Source organism: Kwoniella botswanensis, chromosome 1 (genome assembly GCF_036426115.1).
Source record: "Kwoniella botswanensis chromosome 1, complete sequence".
Classification (NCBI taxonomy): Eukaryota; Fungi; Basidiomycota; class Tremellomycetes; order Tremellales; family Cryptococcaceae; genus Kwoniella; species Kwoniella botswanensis.
Window position 1 is genome coordinate 5,971,367 of NC_088599.1, and position 25,307 is coordinate 5,996,673.

Genomic DNA, 25,307 nt, shown 5'->3' on the forward strand with positions numbered 1-25,307 from the left:
ACCAAAGATGAGCACTGATCGTCAGAAGCAATCATATATAGGGGAGCCCTGTACTTTCATCTCTCCTTATTTTACTCTTGCTCTTTCCGCTAGCATCCACCACGCTCATTAAATCTACCATGCTGTCCATTCTCCTGCTCCCTCTTCTGTCCATCCTAGCTCTCGCCGCTCCTTTGGAATCCAGAGCACCGAAATACAATGTCACATCGATGAACGAAGCCCTCAAAAGGGGTAGTGGGATCTTGGGTGCGTCAAGACCTGCTCTGGTTGTGCTTCGTACTTTGCTGACCTTATATACATGTAGGATCATATTCCAAATGTTCTGGGTCACTATGCTCTTGGATGTCAAAAGTATCAGACACTACCAAAATCACCGATATGTCCATCCCAGGTACTCACGATACTGCCTCTGTGAGCATATTTCACTATCATGGGCTTCTTTTCGCTGATACTGACATTGTGATGGTCCTTGGTTTAGTGGGACTACACTTTGCTCAAACAACTCTCCTACCTCAAATATACCGAAATCATATACCCATCCGCCTTATATCGCTGTGGAACTCAATCGATCTTCGCTCAACTTGCAGCTGGTAACCGAGCGTTCGACTTGAGAGTGGGTTTCGCACCCAACGGTAAAGATTTGGTATTCTTTCATTCGGAAGCTCTATTAGATATCAATGCGAGGTTCGAAGATGTCATTCAAGGGTTTTATAGGTTTTTGGAGGAGAACCCAACGGAGAGTCTGCTTATCAGTGTGAAGGTGAGTTGCAACATTCTTCCTCAATATTGAGTGTTTGTTTTCTGGATGTGTATCTGATACGATTCTGGTGGCAGGATGAGAACGCTACTTGGGGAACTACTCAAGCTCTCCAGCAATCCCTCTATACCACTCTTACTTCCTCAGTAGCCCAATCATATGTCAATCCATCCACCTCCATCTCGTCTACCGCCTTAGCCGCCGTCAGAGGAAAGATGACCATTCTCCGTCGATTCGCTCTTGATCATCTTTCCTCTTCTCAGCAATCATTAGGTATAGACCTCACCAATGGATGGTCAGACAACAATGCCGACTTTTCACTGACCACTCCATCAGGTGATAAAGTCTTCATAGAAGACTTGTATGAACCCAAAGCGGATAAGATCGGATTAACACCTAATGTCAACCTCAAACTCAACGCTACGACCACCCATATCTCCGCATCGTCCAGCAAGTCCAAAGGAGATGGACTGTATATAACCTTTGCAAGTTCTGAACAAGCCTATCAACTTCTTTTCCCCCAAGTGATGGCTCAGGGATTGATCGTACCAGGTGTGAACCAAGGTTTGAAGAAATGGTTGACGACTGGACAAGGTAAAGGATTGAAGAAGAAGGGTATTGTTTGTGAGTGACCTTGTTCTACCATCTCATTTCAGATCTGTTGATAGCTGACTTCTATGCACTTTGCGGACGCTCAGTCACCGACTTTGCAAGTGAAACTTCAGGTTTAGTAGAAGCTCTCATTGCGTAATCTGATATCACTGCTAGACTTGCTAATTCCTTTGCGTACTCTTGGGTTATCATGCATATTAATCAGTTATTTATGCTATCTTTTCCAAGTCCCGGAAATTTGACGTAGGCCACTCATAAGTGAACTTGCATAATCAAGCCATCGTGCTTGTTTAAGCCCACATTCCTCTAAACGTGATAGTACTCTATATGATCAATACTAACATGTCTATATTGAATCTGATTTAACCCCACAACCACCTATCGAACTTTGCCCTTCTAGTATTAGGCAACGGCTGTAATTTATCGATCCTCTCCAACTCTTCAATCTCACTCAGCCCCGTGATCAGATCAACCTCCTCTAATGGTTTGAATCTCCAACTTTCACTGCGTAATCTATGACCTATATACGGGACCAAGAAGAATTCGATGAACAGGTAAGAGAAAAGGAAGGTTTGATAATTCTAATTTCTCTTTATATATTCCGAGTAACCGTTTGTCTTTAACGTGCACCTGAACTCAGCTTGAGGTCTTTCAGATAGTGAAGTAAGGTAAGATCCACTTACAAACCAATATACACCATAGACGACCATTGCAATCCACCACATGATATATTGGCCTCTAATCTTATATGGCAACTTGTTTAAATCCCTTCCCTGGGCTTTCATCGCTCTGTGAAATCTGATATGAACCCAATTGAAGGACATACCATCAATCAAGAGACTCGATCCAATCATCCTCGTAAACCATGTAAATATAGTTAGAAACCGTCATATATCCTATTGGACTAATCGCGATGACGCATACCAAACACATGTAACGGTACACCTCGATTGGGACAAGTGAATATCTTCGGAGCTTTGCCCTTTAACGCCAGTCACATAGACCACTTGAAGTACTGAACATTTGATTCGGAAGAGCTGTCATGTGGGGATTGGCTGTAAGTCAGCAAACGATCTGAATGTTTGAGTAGGCTAAGCTAATTGAACTTCTGCCCCTGATATAACTGTATATATGAAGGTGAAGCCGGAGTGAAACTGGCTCTGGATTTGTTATACACGAACTGCTATCTACGATGATACTTATCGGAGTAAATTGTATCGAAGATATAGGTAGACAACATCTGGCTTGGGTCAATGTAGATGGGTCGTTGAGATATCTCGAGGAGGATGAAGAGTAGAGCAGCCATCTGGTCAACAGAGGACAATTCTATTCAGACGATACATGCATACACCGTAGAATTATTCGCAAATTACATTATGATTATCAAAAAAAATACTATCTGGCTTCAGTCTGAATCAGTCTATCGAAGGCAGACCCAATCAGTCAGTCTTGACAATATGAATTGGAATCCCTTTACTCCTCGTCCATCTCAAATAGTACTACCTCGCCTATACCTTTCCCGACATTCTCGACCGATATGTCCTCTCCTACTTTCCCGCCAGTGATGAAGACACCGTCGCCTTCACCCAACGTCGCTTCCTGTCCACCGCCTGTGACCTTGATCAACGGTCCTTTCCCGTCCTTCGGTGCTGATTCGGTATTATACCCCGAGGACTGGACTAGTTGAACATAGAACAGCTTGTTGGGTTTGCCATTGAGGGAAGGCAGGAGTTTGTGGGTGAGCGAGATGGTGGGGGAAATAAGGGATGAGAAGAAATGGACAGGCGAGTGGATCTGAATATATACGGAACGACTAGTCAGCATATTTCCTTCACTGAGGGATTTGCACTGAGGAGGGATGTACACTCACCGGAGTCAACCCACTGCATTCTCTAACTTCTTCTACCCCCTCGTACCCCACCGGAGCTACCAGATGAGCAATCTTATCTTTCTTCTGCTCATCCGTGAAATGTCTAGTGAAATATTTCGGTTTCAATCCTCTTCGATTGGGTAATGCCCAGATCTGTAAGAAGTGGACTCCCTCTGAGGGATGGTCGTTGTATTCGGAATGGGCGATACCTGTTCCACCAGATGTCATTTGGATATCACCTCGGACCATCGTTTCGACGTTGCCCATTGTATCTTTGTGGGATAGCTGGCCGCCTGAAACACATCACACCCAAATTTAGTGAAGGGAATATTGGTCTCAAAGAAAAAGATAACTCACTGATGATGTATGAAAAGATCTCGGCTTCTCGATGAGGATGCGTAGGGAAACCAGTACCGGGCTAGGTCCATTCATCGTTTACATCAGTTTATGTCTTGGTCTTAGTAGGATGGATGGATCGATACTCACCGCCACTCGATCTTCGTTGATGACTCTCAACGCACCAAAGCTCTCGTACTTCGGATCATAGTAGGATGCGAAAGAGAAGGTATGGAAGGTCTATAAGGTATTATCAGCAATTGTCAATTCAGATACGTTATGACTCACCTTTAACCACCCATGATCTGCTCCTCCCCTCTGTTCACTTGGTCTATACTTGAATTGCATATTCGCTTTAGGTATATTTGTAGAAAAGTGTCTAAGTGTAGTGGAAGTGATGGGTCTGAGGTAAGTCTTGATTGAGCTGGTAAATAATGAGTACGAAATGATGATAGCTGTAACTACGATGAGCAGTGATCGGAGTATGAGAGCGAAAGGAGGAATTTTGACTGTTGTTGTTTTGAAGAGAATGGATACCCGATCTTGAGTCTGAGATGAGGGGTATATATACCTTTTCAAGATGGTCAACTGGTCTATAAATCGATGAGAGAGGGATTAGTAAATCTTTTGGAATGATTCGTTAGTCACTAAGGTATCTCTTCGATCAGTTCCAGCGGAAACAGCAGGTTATTACCCAAATAGGAAGGTGGTTTCCCATGGATTGGTGATGAATTGATGAGATTAGATCATCCCATATCGACGGGGAGAGAAGCATCGTTTGTAATGCATAAACGATCATGCGTAGGATGTATCGAGTGTGTTCCAGTCTGTCATCCACCGAGCATGTTCTAGGCTGTCAAAGAAGGAGCGCGAAGATGAAGCATCAGAGTCCGCATCAATTTCAGCGATCCTAGTTTCCTAATCAAAAAGAACGAAACGACCTACGCTTCATATCGATAAGAGACCAATAGATACATTTACGGATCATCCCACCTTTACTCGAGTATGCTTTGTTCTTGTACGCTTGATTGTACCGATTGCTTGGCTAGCTGGATACTCGTGAACTGAGCCGAATTGAGATACCCCTGATCTCCAAGCTGCCCCCTTGTCATTTTCCCACGTTACTGCTATTGCTAGGACGGAAAGATGATCTACCAGGTACCAGGGTACAACTCAGGATGACCTAGGATAGACACGCGATTGTACGGTGGGATGCATGAGTGGAATTACCAAACGCGTAGCACAGTACAAAAATAAAAATAAACTCAACAACACCAACACCACACCACATCGATGCACGGGTTGAATTAGCTGAATATACACACATACAGCACAGCAAAGGGAGGATCATAACCCATCTTCTCACACTATACACACTACACTCTTTTATCATCACTTCAGAAACCATAAAACCATGCAAGCTCATCGCAATGGACCTACACCACCCCCCTTACCTCGCAACCCTTCACGAAGCATGTCCACCTCGACAGTATCCACCGTACAGACAAACTACACGAAAGAATCAGGACTGATGCCTCCTTCACCTATAGGAGGGCCACCCCTCCCATCTCCTGTCAGTCTGAATGGCAGACAACCGAGCTACAGTAATGGACCAGGAGGGGATGAGCTGGATAAGCTGGGTTATACTTACTCTTTGCGTGTGGCGTGGGTATTTCTCGTTACAAGTATGCTACGAATACAGCTAATATATACTGCTACTCTACCTTAGAGTGCTGCACCACCACCTGACTCACCCACCGCCACCAATTCCAACACACCGAGCATCCGTAGCATCTGCATTCTCCCTTCATCACACCCCTCCACCGCCTGTCCCACCTATGCCATCACCCCCTTTACAGGGAACATCCCCTAATGGCTCACGTCTCACTTTCTCGTCGTTCTCCCCACCTGGATCAGGTCATGGACCGACGACACCTGAAATGGGCGGTTCACCTGTATTTCCCAATACCACCACGCCCTCACCTGGTCCACCAGGTAGGAGGAAATCATCTGGCTTTGGGCTGAGTCTAGGAAGAAACAAGTCAGATGATGGACAGTCGGTCAAACTTCCCAAGGAGTTCTTATTGGAGTTCTGGGGTATACTGGCCAATGAAGATGGTGATGGGATTTGGAAATCTACTACAGCAAATTTCCTAGGATTAATCAAGAAGGGTACGAAGACTCCCAGTGGATTGAATCTCAGAGAGGTACCTACTTTGCTGGAGGGTGAGTGAATTGATTGAAGTCTTCCATGTAGCAGGAAGAACAGCTGATATTGTATCATTCAATCTAGCGTTCACCCAATCCATCCCACCTTCGACCGGACCAGCTTTATCCCCTGCTCACATTCACCAATCGCATCTCCTCCAATTACTCTATAACTCCCTTCCTCGCTCGTCGTTCTTCTCTCCACTGGCCAAACCGCAAACCGAGAAAGATCGAGATTTCCTATTCCGTCTCAGAGCAGAAGTCCAATCATACATGCTCGCACCATCACCCAACCCCGAACTAGACTCGAACTCCAGTGCACTATCAATGTCACCCACCACGCCTACTTCTCCGACTCAACCTCCATTGAATGTGAGGAGAAAGTCCTCCGGGATAGGACTGGGCAGGATATCGACCCATTCTCAAGATTCCATCAAACGAAAACCCAGTCCGATATGGGATGGGGATGTGAATGAGATGGTAGATACGGTAGGACAAGTGTGGAGTGTCAGGAAAGATATATTGGATAGGGATGTGATTGATATAAAACGAAGTGGTGTATTGGAGCAGGTGAATACACGTTTTTTACAACCGGATAGGGGGCTCAATGCTGATTGATCTGGTCATCACAACTTGTACAGATGTACATGTCAGATTTGAAACGAGCAATGACTGCTATATCCTCTCAACCAGCTCCGCTGACCCCATCTCAAAAGAATCGTCAAGCTCAATTATCCCAATCCATCTCCAACTTATTGAAAGATTTCCCTGATCTAGCTACACCAGGCTCGCCCAATGACTTCTCTACCAATATCAGCGCACCTCTCTCACCTACTTCCCCTCGATCATTCTCCGGTGAATCATTCTTCATCCCACCCAGATCGATCGAGGTGTTCGGCAGACTCGCTAGTAAATCCGTCGAAGTCGTTGGACATACCACAAAATCGCGTGATCTGTTAGAACGTTGTCGAGATATATGGGGGATCGCCTCGAGGAGGGAAAAAGAGAAAGAATTGGAAATTGTGCTTAAACGATGGGGTGATAGTATCGGTACGAAAGAGGAAGTGGGATATGCCAAGAGTATCTCAGAGAGCGTTAAATTGATGTCATACGGTATAAGACTTGGTGATCCCTTGTCACCCATCTTATCTGAACTCCTGTCAACACTATTATCACTTTTGACTACTTCGTTACCTACCATATTTCCCACTACTTCTAACCCACCGCCATCTCCACCACCATCTCTATTGATCATATTCAATTCTGCGCCCGAACTGTTTGAGGCTCAGCCTTACGCTCAAAAGATCATTGACAATGCTTCGGACGAGCTCAAGGGTGCGGCGATAGGTGAATATGTCCAGGCTGTAGAGTACCTGACAGGAGGTGTGGGACAACAAGATGATGGGTTGAGAACGGTGGGTAGTGATGGGAAGGATAAGCTGGTGGAAGGGTTTGAGAATGTGGCGAGGTGGATATTGAAGGAGGTTACGGATGTTAAGAGGGTCTGGGGTAAGGGTATAGGAAGGTAAGTCAAAGTCTCGCCATCACGGTAGTCCTAGTTCAGCCTTTGGTCAATTCTTTCTTTTGAATTGTACAATTACACTATGCTAAATTTGTCGATTAACCATAGCACCCTTAACCCATCCGCTATCATCATATCCCGCCAACTACCCCTCTTCCTAGCCGAACTCCAAGTGATTGATAAACCCCGTGGAGTCGCTTCTGACATATTTAGCTTGTATGAGACTACCGGCAAATTACTGGACCTGTGGGATGATTTGTGTCCCAATCAAGAGCATGGCTTCGAGCTCGATGCGTTCTTTGAACCTCACGTGATGGCTTGGTTGAAAGATACGGAAACTAGTCAGGTACATGATTGGGTGAGCAGGGCGGTGGGCATGGATAGTGTAAGTCTAGTCTATCATGCGAGTGGGCAGATGCCAATTTAATGACATGTCATTGTATAGTGGGTCCCAGAAGTTGAAAATAAACATTCACAATCCGTCATCGACCTGTTCGAGTTTATACGATCATCCGCTCAAGTCATTTTACACGAGTTACCCCTGTCCGAGTACAAGCGAGCGGTGTTTTTGATTGATTATTCAAAGGTGAGTGTATTGTGATATTCAGACAAGACCTTTCATCTGCATATCAACAGAGACTTGTACTGATGACCATAATACGTCAGACTGTCTCTTTAGCAGTATCCACTTATGCCACCACCGTCCTTGCGCTCTTCCAACACGACCTCAACCCTGCGAAAGTATCCACCCCGACTTCCGAGATCCAAAACAAGCTAGGTAGTAAAGCTGGTAACTGGTTAGCCAAGGGACAACAAGCTGTGAAAAATTTGGAGAAGAAAAAAGTTGATGGGTTCGCTGTCCCACCCGCAGCATGCGTCAAGCTCACCGATATGTCTGCTGCGAAACAGTCTCTGGAAGATCTGATGTATGCTATGGAAGCTGAAGATACAGCTAGGATCGTAAAGTCTGTCAAATCCAACACTGCAAATGATAAATCCACCAGACACGTATTCACCGTGACTGTCCTTCGAGGCGAAAATCTGATAGGAAGAGGAGGGAGCAAACCCGCCGATGGGTTCGTAATCGTCACTGATAAAGAGACAGGCGAGAGGTTGATCAAGACTAGGACGATACTGGGCGCGGAAGATCCGAGGTGGTATGTATCATCTTCGACTAAAATGGTCAGTCAAATAGACATGAAGGCTAAATTGAGGTTGGGTATATATAGGGAACAGTCATTTGAGATATCGGTAGGATCTATCAAAGTCCTCGAGTTAACCGCGTTCGATCGACAACTAGTCGGTAAACATGACTTGATCGGTGGTGGATCGTTCAAACTTGATTCCAGATTGTTTGCCGAACAGCCCATACGAGACATCGTCTTACCCCTCACGACGTCTAATCGAGGTGGGATCGTCCATATTCGAATATCGATGGAAGGAGGAGAGAAAAACGACGTAGCCTATCATCTGTCCATCGCTTCGAGAGCATTGGATAGATCACAAAGGGACATGTCGAGGGAGTTGGTCGATAAGATGGCGGAATATATTAGATCTCAACTTAGTTCGACCACTTTGGGTACTTTGACTAAACCGCTCAAAGATAAGAAAAAGGCAAAGACAGTATTGACGGATCAAGATATTGAGAGTAGCTTGGGAGGTTTGTTCGATTATCTGAATGAAAATGTGTGTAATCCTCTCCATTTTCTTTTCTTACTGTATGACTCTCAGCTGATATTGGGATGATTGGTAGTTCTCTGTATTCTCAGTTACACTCAACTTACCTACTCGACTTTCTCTCATGTTATCACTCTGGAGAAGAATAATCGATATACTCATTTCTCTCCTCGTCCCTCCACTAAGCGATAAACCATACCACGGTCCTACCCTAGGTTCCTCAGAGGTTGACGTAGTGTTCAAATGGTTAGGAATGTTGAAATCTTTCTTCAACGCTTCTGAAGGTGGTATAGAACATGGTGTTCCAATACAACGACTTCAATCGGGTAATTATAAAGATTTGATCATGCTTGGTCAATATTTGGATTTACCTACACCAACGTTGAAAGATAGGACAAGTGCTGCTGTCAAAGTTGCGTCTAAGCATACTGGAACGAGCACGACTGGAGGTAGTACTGGATTATTAGGTGGATTTAGATCTATGAGGATAGATAGTGTATCTTCAACCAGTCAAGACGTGGAGGAAACGAGTAATGAGAATGAAAGGATGGCTGAGATTTTATTGAGAATTGCTAGGACGAGGTGAGTCTGTTTGGTACGATGTGATATAGCTGGGATAATGACTGATTGATATCTGGTTGGGTAGACCCGATATGGGCGAATTTTTATCTCATGAGATTGGGTTGTTGAACAGAGGTAGAGTTGAGAAGCAGGCTGGGGTGATGTGATGTGGTTCAATTTAGATGAACATCATTGAGATGAACTCAGATAACATCGTACTTGATGTACGATATTATACGATTTGATACACTTACCATTCCTTGAATCCATGTATAGAATATATACGTTAAATACGATTCATTCGTTTTTCATTTCATTTCATTTCGTCATCAATCAATTCGTTACATACAAGTGAAATCTCCTATCTCTCATGATGCCTATCAATCTTTCTTTATACTCATAACAGCTTACTCTCACACTTTGATTGATCTATACAACCCCCTCAATCTCCTTTTTCCTACCTTGCAATAAACCCCTCAGCGTACTCAACCCTTTCAACACCCCTTTATCAGGTCCTTCCCCCTGAGCCAACCACGTATGTGCGAAATCGATCAATTTCACTCTAACAGGTGGACATCTCCTACTGGCTCTACTCTCCTCATCCTCTTCTTCATCATCTTCATTTGACTCCTCGTCGGAATCAAAATCAGAAGGGATAGAACCATCATCTGAGAACGCCGATCTATCTTTATCGACCCCTTCCTCGGTGGTGGACTTTAATTTTTGTAGTTGATATCGATCTAAAGCCTCTTCTAGTTTTAGAGGATCACCTTCGTAGACTATCAATAATGATCCTCCCACGAATCTGATTTCGATATCCTCTAACACAGAGACAAGTCGATCGATCTCTTCGACAATCATATCTAGGACTTTGACCAACGAAGTGGAGGGTATGGAGTGATCCTTGAAGGTTTGAGCTTCTGCAGGAATTGGTGAGAAACTGGAGTTGGAAGCTGTGATGGGTGTAGGTGGTACACCTGTGGAAAGATCAAGTGAGGTGGTGGTGGGAGCAGACGCTGATTTATCCGTAGTGGGTTGAATGAGTGATTTGATAATATCGCTTGAGGTAGGGAAGAACCTTACCATACCCTCTGGGAGTTGGTTCGCGGTGATGGTCTTACCGAACGATTTGGGAGTTACTATATAACTTTGAGAAGGGGAGTGCCAGGTCTGTGTGTAGCAAAAACAAGGATTGATCGATATTAGCTTATTGTAGTTATTTCCAGTCTTGACCAGTTTGTTGAAGGTTTTGGTTGGTTCTGAATGTTGATTACTTACTGTGCAGCCCGTAAATCGAATTCCCAGCTCATGAGTCGTCGTCTCCCTAGCTTGCTTGTCCATCCTCTGCTTCTTCTCTTCGCTCGCATCCGGATCGTATAAAACCGTGCCGAGCTTGACGTCAAGGATGGAAGGGTGGGTGAAAGCGTAAGAGAGGTTTTCGAGAACTACGGACTATATCATTCACATCATATTAGTATGCATTGATGCATACCTTGATTGATGATGCTTATAATTTTTTAATAATGATGATAAGAAATTCAGCTCACCTCTGGAACCTCATCTTTCCCTTCCAACCTCTCTACATCCCCACTAGACGATAATTGACCTTCCAACCTTAACGTACCCAGAAACTTCGGTACGAAAGGCTTCAATCGTCTGATCGGATCTTCCCTATCGGATGAATTGAGAGTCTGATAGAATGCTATCTCTCTTGCTAATGCTGGCTACAAACATGATCACAGAAGTGTGTTAGCTATGCGCCAGAGAGAGGAAGTCACGCTATGTAGGCACAACATACCTTGATGACGAGTGAACCCGAGGCATCCGACATGACCCCGTCGTGTCCTGCTACTTGATTTGCGAGTGGTGTTCTGTCAGTGAGTGAGAGTGAGGATGTCATCGTGTCTGCTTTGTATGATCTGGAACGGTCCAAAGAGAGAGCGATGTGAATATCATGATGAATGGGATCCAGTTGAGGATGTGCATGTTACGTTGAGCCTCTGGTTCCGGCGGTGTGACACGTGGCCGTGGCTTAGTAGAACTAAGATGCATCGCATCTCTCATTCCCTATGCATGTCTATACCCCTAGTCACTCTCGTGTAGCCATGTATACATGCATGGGATACTTGTACATGTATATGTATCATATGGTCAGAGTTATCTGTTAACATCAGTATACAAAGGATTTAGCAGTAATCTGTTGTTTACATTACGAGTGTGATTGCACCCTCTCACAGCATAATTTATGCCAAGACTTCCCAAGTTTTTCAGGGGGTAGTCATACAGTACGATCGTCATCCAACATATCACATATCATCCGAGATTCACTTCAGTTGATTCCTGTATACGACATCATCATAAGCATCTTAAAAACCAGTGCAACGTATCTCAGTCAATCGTATAAGGACAGCCAGTCAAATACCGAGGACACAACGTACATAGCAATTCAAGAAGTCAACGAGGAACAATGCCTCTACCATTCCTCTCATCGAAATTACCAACAACCTCTCGAGGTGGTCGTGTGACCGATGATATGTCCACATCCAAGAGATCAAGACGGATGAGGATTTTCCTCAGCTATGCTCCCGATTGGGCTCTGACAATCGTCTTATGGGTGAGCAAGTCCATCTCGTTCTTCCTGATATATTTGATTGGCTAATGTACACTATCGCTTTAGGGCATATTCTACCTATTAGATAAAGTCAATGGCTATAGGAGACTATTCGACATTACCGATACATCACTTGCTCATCCTCATGCCGATCCGGAGAGGGTCCCAGTATGGTTATTAGCTGTATTATGTGGTGTCGTACCTGCTATAATCATCATATTTACGGCGTGAGCATTCCTTCGATATCTGTTGTTTGTTCCACTATCTCTTTGAGAGGAAGACTACTAGCTGATCGTCGATTGTCGCGTCTTATAGAGCAATCAGAAGAACCTTCTGGGACGCTCAATCCGGCTTGTTAGGCTTGATCCTAGGTCTAGGCCTCGTAGCGACTTTCACAAACATCGTCAAAATCACCGTTGGTCGTCCGCGACCGGACTTCTTCGCTCGGTGTATCTTACCTGATGACCTTACTGAGAACCCATTACACGGTTTGACCTCATGGACTGTATGTACCCAAACGGATGATTCACAATTACAAGAAGGTTTTAGAAGTTTTCCAAGTGGTCATAGTAGTTTTGCTTGGTCAGGGATGTGGTATCTGATTTTATACCTTGCTGCGAGTGAGTAATTAAGGTTTTCTTTCTCTCCTCTTTCTCCTACCTATCCATCATCTTACCTTTATCATCATTATAGTCATTACCTGTGGGATGTGAAGGGCAAAGCTGATATTGGTTAATCTGTTATGGTTGTTGTTGGTAGAAATGCGAATCAACAATCGTACAGGATACACATACAAATCGTGGTTACTCCTTGCTCCCCTTTCATGTGCATCTTTGATTACTATCTCACGAACAATGGATTACAGACATCACGCTACGGATGTGATCGCTGGGAGTCTGATTGGAATTGCTGGTGCATGGTATTCCTACAGACAGTATTATCCTGTAAGCAAAGTGTCTCCTCTTCGTCAAACATCCTTTATACTGTACTCTCGTCAATCCCACTGGTGCTTATGATCTACTATACCACCTAGCCAATCTCATCACCTCAATCTTACAAACCTTATTCCCCACGTATACCCAAAGATGAAGAGATCCCTCTGCACCATCGACCCAATCGACGATCCAGCGCTGAACATATGCTAGGGGGTCCAAATGGTATCATCGAAGGAGGATCACACCACCATACAAGTGGTAGTTCCCAGGGTACGACTAATGGTCAGCCACTAGCGACTGAAGGTAGACACGGCTGGTCGACCGTTGATATAGGTGATAGAGGTGCGTACGGAGTCGGCAATGGGAATGGAGGTCCAAGGGATAACGATTACGGAGAAGGGAAAGAGACTGTACAAAGACCGGTTGAACGTAGTGTGTAGGGCTAGTAAGCTGTGGGATATGGTGGTAGATCCAGTAACAAATTGTGTATATTATAAACAGTAAGATAGATATAAATCAGATGCATCTATATAGATCGTTGATATTTACTACTCCATTCACGGATGATATGATACAGGTCTACAGCGATCATACGGCAATCGAAATTGATTCTAGTCTCCCCCCATACATAAATCTTGTCTCATCACAAGGTATCCCTTCTGATCAAGCTGTTATCACTCGTACCAACTTGTCTCGAAGGTAATAACGGGATACTTTCCTTGCTCGCTACAGCCTGGTTAGATGAAGGCGAGGGTGGAGTAACATCTACACCAATGGTAGTCGGATTCTTCCGCTTGCTGAGTATGTACGATACGATGAGTAAGTACAATTGCCATAATCCGCCCTATGGTTTAATCTGTTGTGTAAGCTTGTGTAAGCGTTATCAAGATGAAAGTTGAGATCACCAGCGCACTTACCCAGATGGAGAAGGTCAGACCGACCACCGAGACTAGCCAACTCGCCAACCCTTTTGATCTCGTAATATGGCTTGGATACACAGTAGCTATCGTTCGATTGGCCACTGTCAAAGCTGAATAAGTCCTGTTTGTCACCCACGGATCGATGATAGTCCCACTGGCAGGGTGTAACATTTTATGGGCGTAGTGCAGATCATAGTCTCCCAATGAGATTGACGTATTGACGTAGTCGTCCGTCTCACTAATGAATCGATGGAGAGCCGTCTCGCTGAGGAATATATTCTGATCCAATATACCCAGATCAGAGTGAATGGTGGACAATATAGCCGATACGAAGTTGGACAACGGAACAAGCATATCAAGATGTATGGCTGGAGGTACCCCATTATACTGGCCAGTCGTCGAGGATGTGTCTGACCATCTCCGTAGGTCAACATTGCATGTGAGCGATGTTGACCGAGTAGAAGAAGAACTCACCTGATGTTATGTCTTCAGGATTTGACAATTTCAAAGACTGGATTTGAAAAACCGGCTCGGTCAGAAGCGTGGAGTTTGGTAACCTGAGTATGTCATAGACATTCTCAATGACGAAATCAACATGTAGGAGACAAGAGGAAGTTTCCTTTTTATGGTAATATGGTAAAAAAGGGACATGACAGAAAGATGCAGCTGCACTCACGATGATTCCCTCCCGTTCAAATCACCACTCATCCTTGACCATTTACCCGTCCCATTATTGAGAGTTCCCATTGTATTCTCTTTCGCATATAAGGGATTATTAAACAGCTTTCCCACCCTATATACAAGATCGATGGCCAGACCACCCAAGTACGGAGCGCTCTTGTATGCTCCTGTCTCTGTTACCCCTGAGGTGAGAGTGTATGTGGTACTCAGTACGACGGCCCATGGTGTTGGACATGTGATATGGGCCTATCAATGCGCACAACGAGAGCTCAGTGATGGTCCTGATTCATACAAACTTGATCATTGTGGGTAACTCTTAGACCCACCGTCGCAGTGACCAGACCAGATCGAACATCGACAATGAAAGACACTGATTCAACCAATTCGAGATCAACCATAATGACCTACCATGAATGTCATACTGTAACTATACACACTGCTAGACACACTACAGACATCCAGTCTATAACCCATGTATCCGACACTCGCATACGACGGAGCTCCGTCCTCTTTCAAGACTCCAAGGATTTTGTACTCTACTATGGTATAAGACATTCGCTTGTACATCCCGTTTGTCTGTATAGTAGATCCTGCGTTGAAGCTGCAGATAGGGTTATCAAGATAGGCTGCTTCGTTCCCGCTTACATGAGGTAGCGAACAGCACTCACATGACAGGATCGCACAGTTTCCCTTTCTGTCCCTCTATCACACTATTGGGCAATAACGGGGTGTACCAATGCTTGTCATCTGTCCGGTTGAAATCCGTATCAAATACTGTATAAGGTTCGAATCCTGCCGTGGCGGCTGCAGTCGAAAATTTCTTTCGAATGATTAGTCAGGATGAGAGACAAGAAGGTGCTGTATGGATGAAAAACCCGACGTACCAGCCCATAGAGCGATGATCACCAGAGCGAGGAAGGCGATGATAATGGAAGTGATATGGAAAAAGGGAGAGTAAGGGATCTAAGAGATGAATCGGACATGAACATCACCATCAGCATCGAGTCGGTTCACTTCCAAGAGCTACAGTATCGGGTAGTGTTGGAGGATCATAGAAGTGTCATAATGTACTCACGGTATTTGATAGACTGTATGATAGCAGCTTCCACCTATCTGACCCTGCTGGCTTGCTGCCATTGATAGATGGGGTAGGAGACGAGGGAATAGGGGAAGGAGATGGCATTGTTATCGAAGCAGTGAAGATGCTGTATGGTTTTCAAGTATGATTTGGTGAACATGAGAAAAGAGTGCATGAAGTGGAACGCGTGGATTTGGGAATGTATAAAAGTATGTGTGTGATTGTTTTTGCATTTTCAACAAATATATATACATGAGGTTGATGGTTGAATGTTGATGGTTGATGGTTGATGGTTGATGGGCTGAGTGAGATCAGTAAGAAATATCAACCATCTCAATCATGTTACTATTGTTTCAGTCCGTTTCAGGTCAGAAGGTCCATGCTCTCGTTTGGAATGAGGTCCGTGCACCTCCTTTGGTAAAGATCCCACAGCTACTATCTGATGGCCATAACGCCGAGACTGGTCGTGAGGATGATGGTGAAGGTAACGGCGGCAAACGTCATTTCGATCAATCAACTTAATTCGTTACAGTTCTATGCATTGGGCGAACATGGATGAGTCTTGTACACTAGGCTTCCTCTGATGAGTAAGCTGGGCATCAGTAATCTTTTCATTCAGTCACTGCACTCACTCAAATAGCGATGTCAAACCAACAGACACCTTCTCCTAAAACCGCTGTGACGGGCAAACCAAGGAGGAACATGAGTAAATGGCAACTTCTGTCCCGCAATCTCTCGAGCACGGTGAGGACAAATACACTGTGACAGCATATGATGTAGATGGGATGAAGAATTCACCGAAATATACTGTAGCAGAGTACAAGGGAAGCAAGTTAAGCGATTGTGTGATAGTCACTGCTAAGTGTGGTATCGCTCGCCTTTTCTCTCGTTCTTTACTGACGGTGAGAATCGATGTTACAGTCTCATTGACGGTAAGAGTCAGACCAGGTACTGTATCGACCACGGTGAGCTCAATTTCCATTGTCAATAGCTTATGACTCAACACCTACGACACAGTATTACGACAGACCAAGATCCGATGTCCACTTCCATGGCCTGCGTTGCTGTCTACCGCCTATACGTTCGATCCGGGTGTTTCCACATCTACAACGGGCGAATCCACAGCATATTTCGACCTGTTCTGATGGTGGGATAGTCGGTGTGGTCGGTTTGACTGTTTCTATCTGGTTGAGTGGACTGAGATTGTACCAAACACTTGTTCAACTCAAGTATTTGGCTAATTTTGTTTCATCGGTATACGAAACATAGGCAGCCCTATGGCAATTCTACATGTTGGTCGTATCGTAATTTGCTGGTCGAGAAGACTCATCCACCCATTCGCTTCTACTACCCCTCAGGCAGGGCAGTACAAGCAGTCAATTAACTCGAAGGGGAACATTGTAGAGGGGCAATGACTGGAGAACTGGTAAGCTCGTAACTCCGCCACATCACGTAACATCACTTCAAAAGTTGTGGGATTACTAATCCCCTCCATCTACCTCCACTACATTCGAAAGGGCTTACCAATGTTTTCATCGTTTTGCCACGCGATCGAGGTTTGAGGCGGAGCCAAACGTGCAAATAGACCTCTTCCTTAGCCAATTGACCTCCACAAGGATGCATGTTGATGATCAATATGGTTCGATGTTCATCGAGTACTGAGTGATGTTGTGGCTACTGAAGATCTAGATCGCATTGGGCGAGCGTATATAAGGCCGATGATGAGCGAATGCAGTACTGAGGATCACCACTCTCGACATTGACTACCTTGCACAAGCTACTAATCAGTCTGACATCGGCGTCTACTCACAAATCTCATCACCCAACCGCAATGAGCTCAGCCGAGATCCCTCGAAACGATTCAACGTGTTCGGACAAGACTCTCGCCCCTTCCTCTAGTAACGATCCTGCCAATGGCGATGTGACCGATCAACACAAGGTCAAGTTGAGTCAAAGTAGGAAATGGGGTTTGTTGGCGATTTTCAGTGTCGCTCAGGTAAGCTATCTTTCCAAATGAATTAGCTCCAACATGCTCGATTTACCCTTACTACTTGGGATGTAAAGTACCTTGACTTGTCAGCTGTAGCTGGGTTATTCATATTTACCGATCCTATATCTCGAGATCTCGGTATACTATATGAATCTTCCACATGGATCGTTGTGAGCTTCAGTCTCACTATATCTGTTATATATATCCTCATTCTGATTGATTTTCATGTTATGATTTAGACCGCATACATCGTGACTTTCGCATCGTATGTTTCTCCTCCCTCTTTTCGATAAGAGTTCAGAGCTGACAAACCGCTAAATCAATTCACAGCTTCCTCTTATTTTTCGGTCGCTTGTCAGACCTCTTCTCCGCCAAACCAGTGTTCACATGGAGTTTCTTCATACTCGGTGTCCTCAACTTGATCATCTCATTCATGAATGACCAATACGCTTTTTTCGTGCTGAGAGCTTTAGCAGGCATTGCAGGTGCAGGTACTGTACGTGATACGCCCTGTTAAAAGTGTGACTTTTCCAGATACTAAGCTTTGACTCAGATCCCTTCAGCATTCCGATTGATCGTATCGATATTCGAACCAGAAGAGCTCAACGTCGCATTTACGATTTTCGGTCTCAGTGCGGCCATAGCAAATGGTACGGGACTGATCATAGCGGGTTTGTTCGGATTCATCACTGCAGGAGGTCAACAATCAGCTTGGAGGTGGTTTTTCAGGGTGAGTAACTTACCTAAAAATGATGTACTTGTCCATATCGATAATTAAATATGCCACTGTATAGATGTTCGCCATCATCTGCATTCCATTCTCCTTACTAGCTCTGGGGTTAGTGCCCAAGATCAAAGGTGAAAGTGCCACTGGAACATCTACGAGAGAAAAATACAAACGATTAGATATGGTCGGCACACTCACTATGCTCTTCGCCATCATCCTCATCATCCTGGGATTAACCCTAGGAGCAAGTTATGGATTCAAATCTGCCAAATTCATCGTTCCTTTCTTATTATCTTGGCCGTTGTTCATTGCATTCTTCATTTGGGAATCTAGACTACCTGAAGAATACGCTTTGATCCCTTCCTCCTTCTGGAAAATCAGAAATATGAAGGTTGTTATGGCACTTGCATTAGGTGGATTCACTTGGTGGAATGTGAGTGAATCATATAGTACTATATTATGTCTCTTGTTAGAGCTGCAGTAGGCTGATTTTGTTCGTGTTGTAGATGTATCAGTTAGTATTGGTCGAGAGATTCCTCAAAGTGTTCGGAGAATCACCAATCATTGCTGCGATCCGGATTTTCCCATCGGGGATAGCTGCCGTCGCAGTCGCAATGGTGATGCCCAGATTACTATCTACTTTCAAGGTTCAGTCTTACAGATGGATCATCTCTTTCGGATCGATCATTGCTGCTTCCACCTATTTACTCATGATCTATTCCAAAGGAGAGATATACGATAATGCTTATTGGAGGTGGATCTTACCTGCTTTGTTGGTTGGAAGTGCAAGTGCCATGGCTGTCTATCTAGGTACAAAGTGAGTAAAAATAGTAGACCTACAGTATCGTGTGCAAAACAGTAATTATATCAGCTGTGGCTGATATACCATTCCCGTATTCACAGTATCACCGTGATGACTTCGGTACCACCTTCCATGTCCGGCGTGGCAGGTGCGATCCTCCAAGTGTTCTTGCAAATTGGCAATGTCACTGGTTTATCCGTCCAAGCTGGTTTCTTGACCTTGAATGAAGGAAGTGTAACCAACTTTTCGAATGTCCAAGCTTCATTCTGGTTCGAATTTGGCTGGTTGGTCTTGAACGCTTTGATGGCAATGATTCTGTTCAAGAACAACAAAGTGGAAGATGTCGAAGAGGGAAAGAAGGGGGAGAATGAGGTATCCATGGTGATCTGAACCTCAAATTCACATGTCACATTCTATACTGTAGTCTCACATACTGTATATAGCTTTCATTTTCAGACTATCAATGATAAATTAGCGAGCCTGTGATGACTGTAGATAGAGAATGATGAAATGAAAGAATGCATCAAGCACTATAATTCGCATATGTAATATTCACTTCAGCTGCAAAAAGTTCATAAGCTCGTATACTGTATACCGATCAAGAGATCGTGGCTAGGTCGAGATTCCAATCATATGAAGGGAGCTTAGAACTGAGCTGAAAGTCTCCTCTTCTTCGCTTTGCATTGACCACCGGCCGAAGCACCTTCAGTAGGTGTAGGACTCAAGTGGATCTCCCCGATGACGCTAGAGGACGAAGTAGAGCTCGGAGCAGAAGATTGAATAGCTCCGATTGGTGTGACGAGAAGGGTAGCGGAAGAAGTAGTAGGGACCTTAGAAGTAGCGGAGGAAGCTGCGGAAGCAGAAGTCGACGGTGTAGTGGAGTTGACGGAAGAAAAAGAAGAGGCGTTGTTGGTAGCGGGAGCACCGTTGGCAGACCATAATGGGTTGTTTCCTGGCAGGGCAGTGAGAAGTCCATTCTCTCCTACTTCCTGTATCCACAACAAAGCTGATCAGTTGAGATTTCTGATAGGATTGAGAAGGTTAGCCCACCTCATCGATGATTACACTTGGATCATCAGGCGTACAAGTATCGCCACCACCGCCAGTGAAGATTGGTTCGAGGACTGGACATTTTTCAATTGAGAATCCTACATCGCATGAGGAGCCAGCTTCAAACACCTTAGGGAAGAGTCCAGTAGGCCAACCGTTGGTGAAGTCACCTAAGGGTCACATCAGCATGGTATTTGGGACTAGACCGAAGGCTTAGTAGTCAATTGCTCACCATGAGAAGAATAACCGACATCATCACCATTGGCCCAAACTCTCGCACCAGCCTTATATTCGTATTTGTCCTAAATACCTCATTAGCATTGGTCGATAAGAACCCTACAGACATAGCAAAAAAACTCACTGAGAAGTGGAACTCATAGAACACTGCCCCAACTCAATTGTAAGTAGGGCCACAATCGGAAAGAAAAGGTGGCAATCACTCACAGCTCATAATTCTCTTAGGGTGAGTAGCAGGACATGGACCACCTGAATCAAAACCTCCCGAAGCGGGATAGGCAACATGTTTACTACCTTCTAACCAGTTGTTCACACCGTCCCTACGGTCCACTGACTCATCAGCTCAAGACTCTGATAGCAAGCGATGGCGCACATACCAACAGTTTGGGAAGAAGATGTTAGCTCGTAGATCTTGAGGACAACTATATTCGGGGAACTCTATATGCGGAGTCAGTACTGGTAGTACAAAGCGTGATCCGGTATATGGGAAAACTTACCGCGAGTATCTGGTTTACCAGGTCCACTATAATCCAAACAGGTATAACTGATTGCCTTATTGGTATAATCGTTGTCGTCATAGGTCGATCGCTTGGAACTGCCCGCTAACATTTTGAAACCCTCGGGGAACTCGTGGACTTCTTCGTCTGGGCCGGATCTGCAGTGTCAAGAGTACAGTCAAAGACTGATTAAGACAAGCATCTACGATAGACAGTGATGCTCACCGTCGCATCTGATGACCGTAAGTCAGACCATGATACGGTTAGTATTCTATTTACTAGTACAGGGTTGAGAACAGCTCACAATGTAATATCTGATAGGCAGGATTCAGCATCAGATTTGAATTTTCCCGGAGGTGTGAGCTTACGTGTTGACCCTGTTCATTCGGACCAGCTCAAAAGTACCATTATCGTATTTATGGTATAGTTGAGGTGCCCAGTAATTACTTTTATCCTCGATGACGTTGGCAGTGGTACATCTGAGTGACGATCAGCAAGTATCCTTGACCTCTTGACAATGTACTCACTTTCCATTTCGATTGTTCTCGTACGTATATTCATTTTTGAAAGAAGATGATCCTACGACGGTATGTACTGTAGTACAGAACATAATCAGTATTGGTCTTTCCTCAATTTGCGCATATTTACCATGGGTGGAAATAGTTCCTGGGTTGACGATGGGGTCTACTCGAGTAGTAAAAGTAGCAGTACCGTGCTGGACGATGAAGAAGCTATACAATCAATCAGCACCAGTAGGTCCATCCTCGTGAAAGATATATACTTACGGATCACCGGCAGATACACCTGCTAACAAAGCGGCTACACCGAATAAAGTGGGGAAGCCGAGCATCTTTGAGGAGGAGTTGTAGAACGTTTGTATATAATAGAGAGCGTGAGTTATGTGAGAATTAAAGAATGACTGGGTGAGTAGTGGTAGTATATGATTAACAAGGTAGAGATAAAGCAAGTCAAAATGCCTCAAGCTTATATGCAAGCAGCCTTTATATAAGTACCAGAATACGTGATTGAAGGGAAGAGGAGGAACAGTGAAGGAAACAAAGGAATAGATAAGTGTCCCTTTATATGTATGTGATCATCCGTATCCAAGATATACCTCAACGTACCTTCGATCTTCTATACCTCATGCATAGACCCAGATATATGGGAATGGACGGAGATGAGATGAAACCTCAATCACTGAGCGAAGAAGGCCTTAGCGTAGATTTGAGATAGTGTACAGTGTACATATACATCCCTTTGAAACAGGATGATACGTGTGCCGATGTTCTGGTCTTGGCAAGGCACCGATGGACGTCCAGTACATAGTAGGACTCTGTATCATGATCGAACGAACGGTGTGTAATATACAAAAGCAAGTTGTGCAAAAAGTGAAGATATGAAACGGGGCTCAAGAAGATTGGATGACCCCCTTGTAACGAGAGCGTGACATATTCTCCGAATGCGATCGGATTCCCCGTCGATAGTACAAGCTGGATGGATAAGCACAAATAAAGATATGCATGCATCATCCACAAGTATATGAGATATTGACCGATCCGCAGCCCGCACATTACTTCTTCAACTTCCTCCTCAATGCACTTCCCTCCTCTTGTGGCCTGCTAATTTGGCTGTAGAAGTCGAGGTCGCTGAACTGGGCTTCGACGTGGAAGAGGTGCCCTTGGCCTGTAAAGTGCGTTTCGCAGATGATGCCGGTGCTTTAGAGGTAGCTGAAGAGGTTCTAGCAGTACTAGTGGCTTTTGCTGCTGTTGAAGTCGCTTTGGACGTCGAGCTGGCTCTGGAAATCGAGCTCGCTTTAGACACTGAAGAAGATGAAGAGGCAGCTTTGGACACTGAATTTCCTGATTTCTGATATATCGTCAACAACGAAGAGCCACCACAATACCCTGCGGAGTAATCTAATCCATTACAAGGCATGTTACATGCAAGATTGTTGTTTATCGCTGATAGGGTTGTCTTGGTAGTCGTGTTGCCGCAGTAGCATTCTAGCACAACGAAAAACAATCAGTATAATCCATCCTCAGAATAAGATTGGATTGTGAATCCACATTACTCACCTACTGACCATTCGACACCTGCCAGACTGAATCCCTTAGATGAACAAAAATTCATACATTTCGTGGGCGTCATCGTCTGATCAGTCATCGACGCTCCCGTCAATGCTCGGGATCCTTTAGGTTCAGCCAGACAACCAAGCTTTGTCCATCCGGCGGGCACTTTTGAAAATCATCCGAGTCACTTAAACGTTTTGTGGATTACTAGGACGAGCACTCACCTGGTATGGTGGACGTGGTGAATGTAGCAGTCTCTTTGTAATTTGGATCAGGTTTCTTAGCTCCATTCCTGCCCCATACTGGGTTATTCCCTGGTAACTTTGCAATTGGGTTGTTGGTACCGATGTCCTAACGAAGTGAAGCGTAACAATGTCAGCAACCATCCCGTTCCATTCTCATCCTATGACATAGTGTATTCGCTTTTGACTTACCTCATTGACGATTTGAAACCCTTCATCAGGTCTACAAGCTGACCCATTCGTAGTCATAAGTGGTTTCAAAGGCGGACAATTCTCCAACGAGAAATCTACCGCACAGGTCTCCCCATAGGGAAACACCTTAGGTAAGAAACCTTTTGGCCAACCCATTGTAAAGTCTCCATGTAACGAGTAACCCACATCATCCCCCGTGGCCCACACTCTCGCTCCGTCCTTGTAAGTGAATCGATCGGTGAAATGGAATTCGTAGAATACACTTAGAATCCTTTTCGGATGACTTGCCGGGCAGGGTCCACCAGAATTATATCCTTGAGATAAGGGGTAGTGGACATGAGCGGAATTAGGTAGCCAGTTGTTCACTCCGTCCCAGCAATTAGGGAAGAATACTTGAGCTCGACTACAAACGAAGCAAAAATGTATCAATATGCTGTACCGTATGGACATTCTTGGGAGGGGTCAACAACTTACAGGTCATTTGGACAACTTTGTTTAGGGAATTCGCCGGTTTCCGGCGCACCGTTTACTCCCAAACAGACATATGAAATGGCTTTGTCGGCGTAGTTGGAAGCGTTGTATGTTGTTCTGGAGGGATTACCAGCTACCATTCGGAATCCAGGTGGGAAATCGTACACCTGTTCGTTCTGACTTCCACTTTGGGCTAAATTAGGAGGTGTCGTCAAAGAGTAAGTGAAGCAACATACCGTCTCATCTGATCTCTCACAATAAGTTAGCTAAATGATACCTAAGATGCCACAGTAAAGATTGAATTGCTCACGAGGTAATAAGTGTTAGCCCTGTTCATCTTTACCAGATCAAACTTGCCATCATCCCTCTTCCTGTATAGTTGAGGTATCCAATAATTCGAATGGTCGATGGCTATATTGGCGGTGGTGCATCTGAGTGAGATCACACAAATCAGCTAACTGAATTTCCTTGCTAGCGCGACCCAGCTTACTTTCCCGCTATCGAGTTTTCGTATGTGTAAGTAGGTTTGAACGACGATGATCCCACAATCGAATGAACTGAGTTGTACACCCCATAATTAGTTCAGTCCGATCGAGTTGTAATTCAGAGGTACTCACCATGCGAAGAGATTCCTCCAGGGGAAATGACAGGATCAATACGACTGGTTATGATATCTGGACCGTGTTGAATAACGAAGAAGCTAGATCAAACACAAGAGCAAGATCAGTGTTGTTCTCCACCACCTTTCAGTCGAGATGCAGCTAGAGTACTTACGGATCTGTCCATGCATTCACTTGATTCGTAAATAGCGCCAACACCGCCAGTGAGAGTAAAGCGGAAGACAACATCGTCGTATGAAACAAAGTAGTTAATCACCTATTTACCATCTATCGCTCTAAGAGAATGAAGTCCTCCTAAGTCGAATCCAAAGGCCAGAGAAATCTGTGGATTAGTACAGTCAAAACGAGAAGATAGAAAGCTTGATAAAACGAGAACGATCAACCTAATTCATACAATTGATTCATTCCTTCCACTATGCAGCTACATATAGTCTTATCCATTCGAAATCTGGTAATCCCTTTCGAATTCAGGATCCCACTCAAAAAGTAAGACAAAGATCGACGAGATGAGCGGAAACGAAAGAAGAATACGCGTGGTGAGGATACTTCAGTAACGGTTTAACGTCATTTACGTTAATACGCGTGACGCAATGCTAAGAGTAATAGGGAATTATGAAACGTCAATGAATTGTAGACACTGTA

The 25,307-nt window shown here is 44.5% G+C and overlaps 9 protein-coding genes across 9 annotated transcripts; 4 read left to right on the forward strand and 5 right to left on the reverse strand.

Moving 5' to 3' along the window:
- Nucleotides 1–119: 119 nt before the first annotated feature.
- Nucleotides 120–1,508, forward strand: L199_002239 (uncharacterized protein; the record flags this gene model as incomplete). Its single annotated transcript, XM_064887986.1, has 5 exons — nt 120–246; nt 305–411; nt 479–760; nt 835–1,381; nt 1,456–1,508. 5 exons carry the CDS (start codon nt 120–122, stop codon nt 1,506–1,508), a joined length of 1,116 nt encoding a protein of 371 aa, XP_064744058.1.
- A 1,334-nt stretch (nt 1,509–2,842) lies between these two features.
- On the reverse strand, nt 2,843–3,923 carry L199_002240 (uncharacterized protein; the record flags this gene model as incomplete). Its single annotated transcript, XM_064887987.1, has 5 exons — nt 2,843–3,163; nt 3,240–3,532; nt 3,597–3,657; nt 3,726–3,815; nt 3,864–3,923. 5 exons carry the CDS (start codon nt 3,921–3,923, stop codon nt 2,843–2,845), a joined length of 825 nt encoding a protein of 274 aa, XP_064744059.1.
- A 1,066-nt stretch (nt 3,924–4,989) lies between these two features.
- Nucleotides 4,990–9,710, forward strand: L199_002241 (uncharacterized protein; the record flags this gene model as incomplete). Its single annotated transcript, XM_064887988.1, has 10 exons — nt 4,990–5,240; nt 5,305–5,801; nt 5,869–6,353; nt 6,425–7,308; nt 7,414–7,690; nt 7,751–7,891; nt 7,972–8,462; nt 8,535–8,991; nt 9,059–9,564; nt 9,629–9,710. 10 exons carry the CDS (start codon nt 4,990–4,992, stop codon nt 9,708–9,710), a joined length of 4,071 nt encoding a protein of 1,356 aa, XP_064744060.1.
- A 262-nt stretch (nt 9,711–9,972) lies between these two features.
- L199_002242 (uncharacterized protein) lies at nt 9,973–11,443 on the reverse strand (the record flags this gene model as incomplete). The annotated part of the gene is made up of 4 exons (XM_064887989.1): nt 9,973–10,713; nt 10,822–10,995; nt 11,091–11,267; nt 11,342–11,443. 4 exons carry the CDS (start codon nt 11,441–11,443, stop codon nt 9,973–9,975), a joined length of 1,194 nt encoding a protein of 397 aa, XP_064744061.1.
- A 567-nt stretch (nt 11,444–12,010) lies between these two features.
- Nucleotides 12,011–13,529, forward strand: L199_002243 (uncharacterized protein; the record flags this gene model as incomplete). Its single annotated transcript, XM_064887990.1, has 5 exons — nt 12,011–12,157; nt 12,221–12,381; nt 12,470–12,774; nt 12,914–13,098; nt 13,188–13,529. The coding sequence occupies 5 exons, from the start codon at nt 12,011–12,013 to the stop codon at nt 13,527–13,529; spliced, it is 1,140 nt and encodes a 379-aa protein (XP_064744062.1).
- A 203-nt stretch (nt 13,530–13,732) lies between these two features.
- On the reverse strand, nt 13,733–15,873 carry L199_002244 (uncharacterized protein; the record flags this gene model as incomplete). Its single annotated transcript, XM_064887991.1, has 9 exons — nt 13,733–13,933; nt 14,007–14,419; nt 14,484–14,566; nt 14,686–14,936; nt 15,017–15,060; nt 15,128–15,291; nt 15,359–15,494; nt 15,575–15,653; nt 15,766–15,873. The coding sequence occupies 9 exons, from the start codon at nt 15,871–15,873 to the stop codon at nt 13,733–13,735; spliced, it is 1,479 nt and encodes a 492-aa protein (XP_064744063.1).
- Nucleotides 15,874–17,599: 1,726 nt separating this feature from the next.
- Nucleotides 17,600–19,677, forward strand: L199_002245 (uncharacterized protein; the record flags this gene model as incomplete). Its single annotated transcript, XM_064887992.1, has 8 exons — nt 17,600–17,764; nt 17,833–17,928; nt 17,998–18,023; nt 18,089–18,254; nt 18,312–18,488; nt 18,553–18,918; nt 18,992–19,302; nt 19,389–19,677. The coding sequence occupies 8 exons, from the start codon at nt 17,600–17,602 to the stop codon at nt 19,675–19,677; spliced, it is 1,596 nt and encodes a 531-aa protein (XP_064744064.1).
- A 254-nt stretch (nt 19,678–19,931) lies between these two features.
- On the reverse strand, nt 19,932–21,921 carry L199_002246 (uncharacterized protein; the record flags this gene model as incomplete). The annotated part of the gene is made up of 11 exons (XM_064887993.1): nt 19,932–20,276; nt 20,338–20,507; nt 20,570–20,639; nt 20,699–20,721; nt 20,782–20,894; nt 20,952–21,012; nt 21,072–21,229; nt 21,440–21,550; nt 21,599–21,665; nt 21,720–21,802; nt 21,857–21,921. 11 exons carry the CDS (start codon nt 21,919–21,921, stop codon nt 19,932–19,934), a joined length of 1,266 nt encoding a protein of 421 aa, XP_064744065.1.
- A 740-nt stretch (nt 21,922–22,661) lies between these two features.
- Nucleotides 22,662–24,893, reverse strand: L199_002247 (uncharacterized protein; the record flags this gene model as incomplete). The annotated part of the gene is made up of 9 exons (XM_064887994.1): nt 22,662–23,074; nt 23,147–23,305; nt 23,365–23,491; nt 23,575–23,977; nt 24,049–24,311; nt 24,356–24,476; nt 24,536–24,602; nt 24,663–24,745; nt 24,820–24,893. 9 exons carry the CDS (start codon nt 24,891–24,893, stop codon nt 22,662–22,664), a joined length of 1,710 nt encoding a protein of 569 aa, XP_064744066.1.
- Nucleotides 24,894–25,307: the final 414 nt, after the last annotated feature.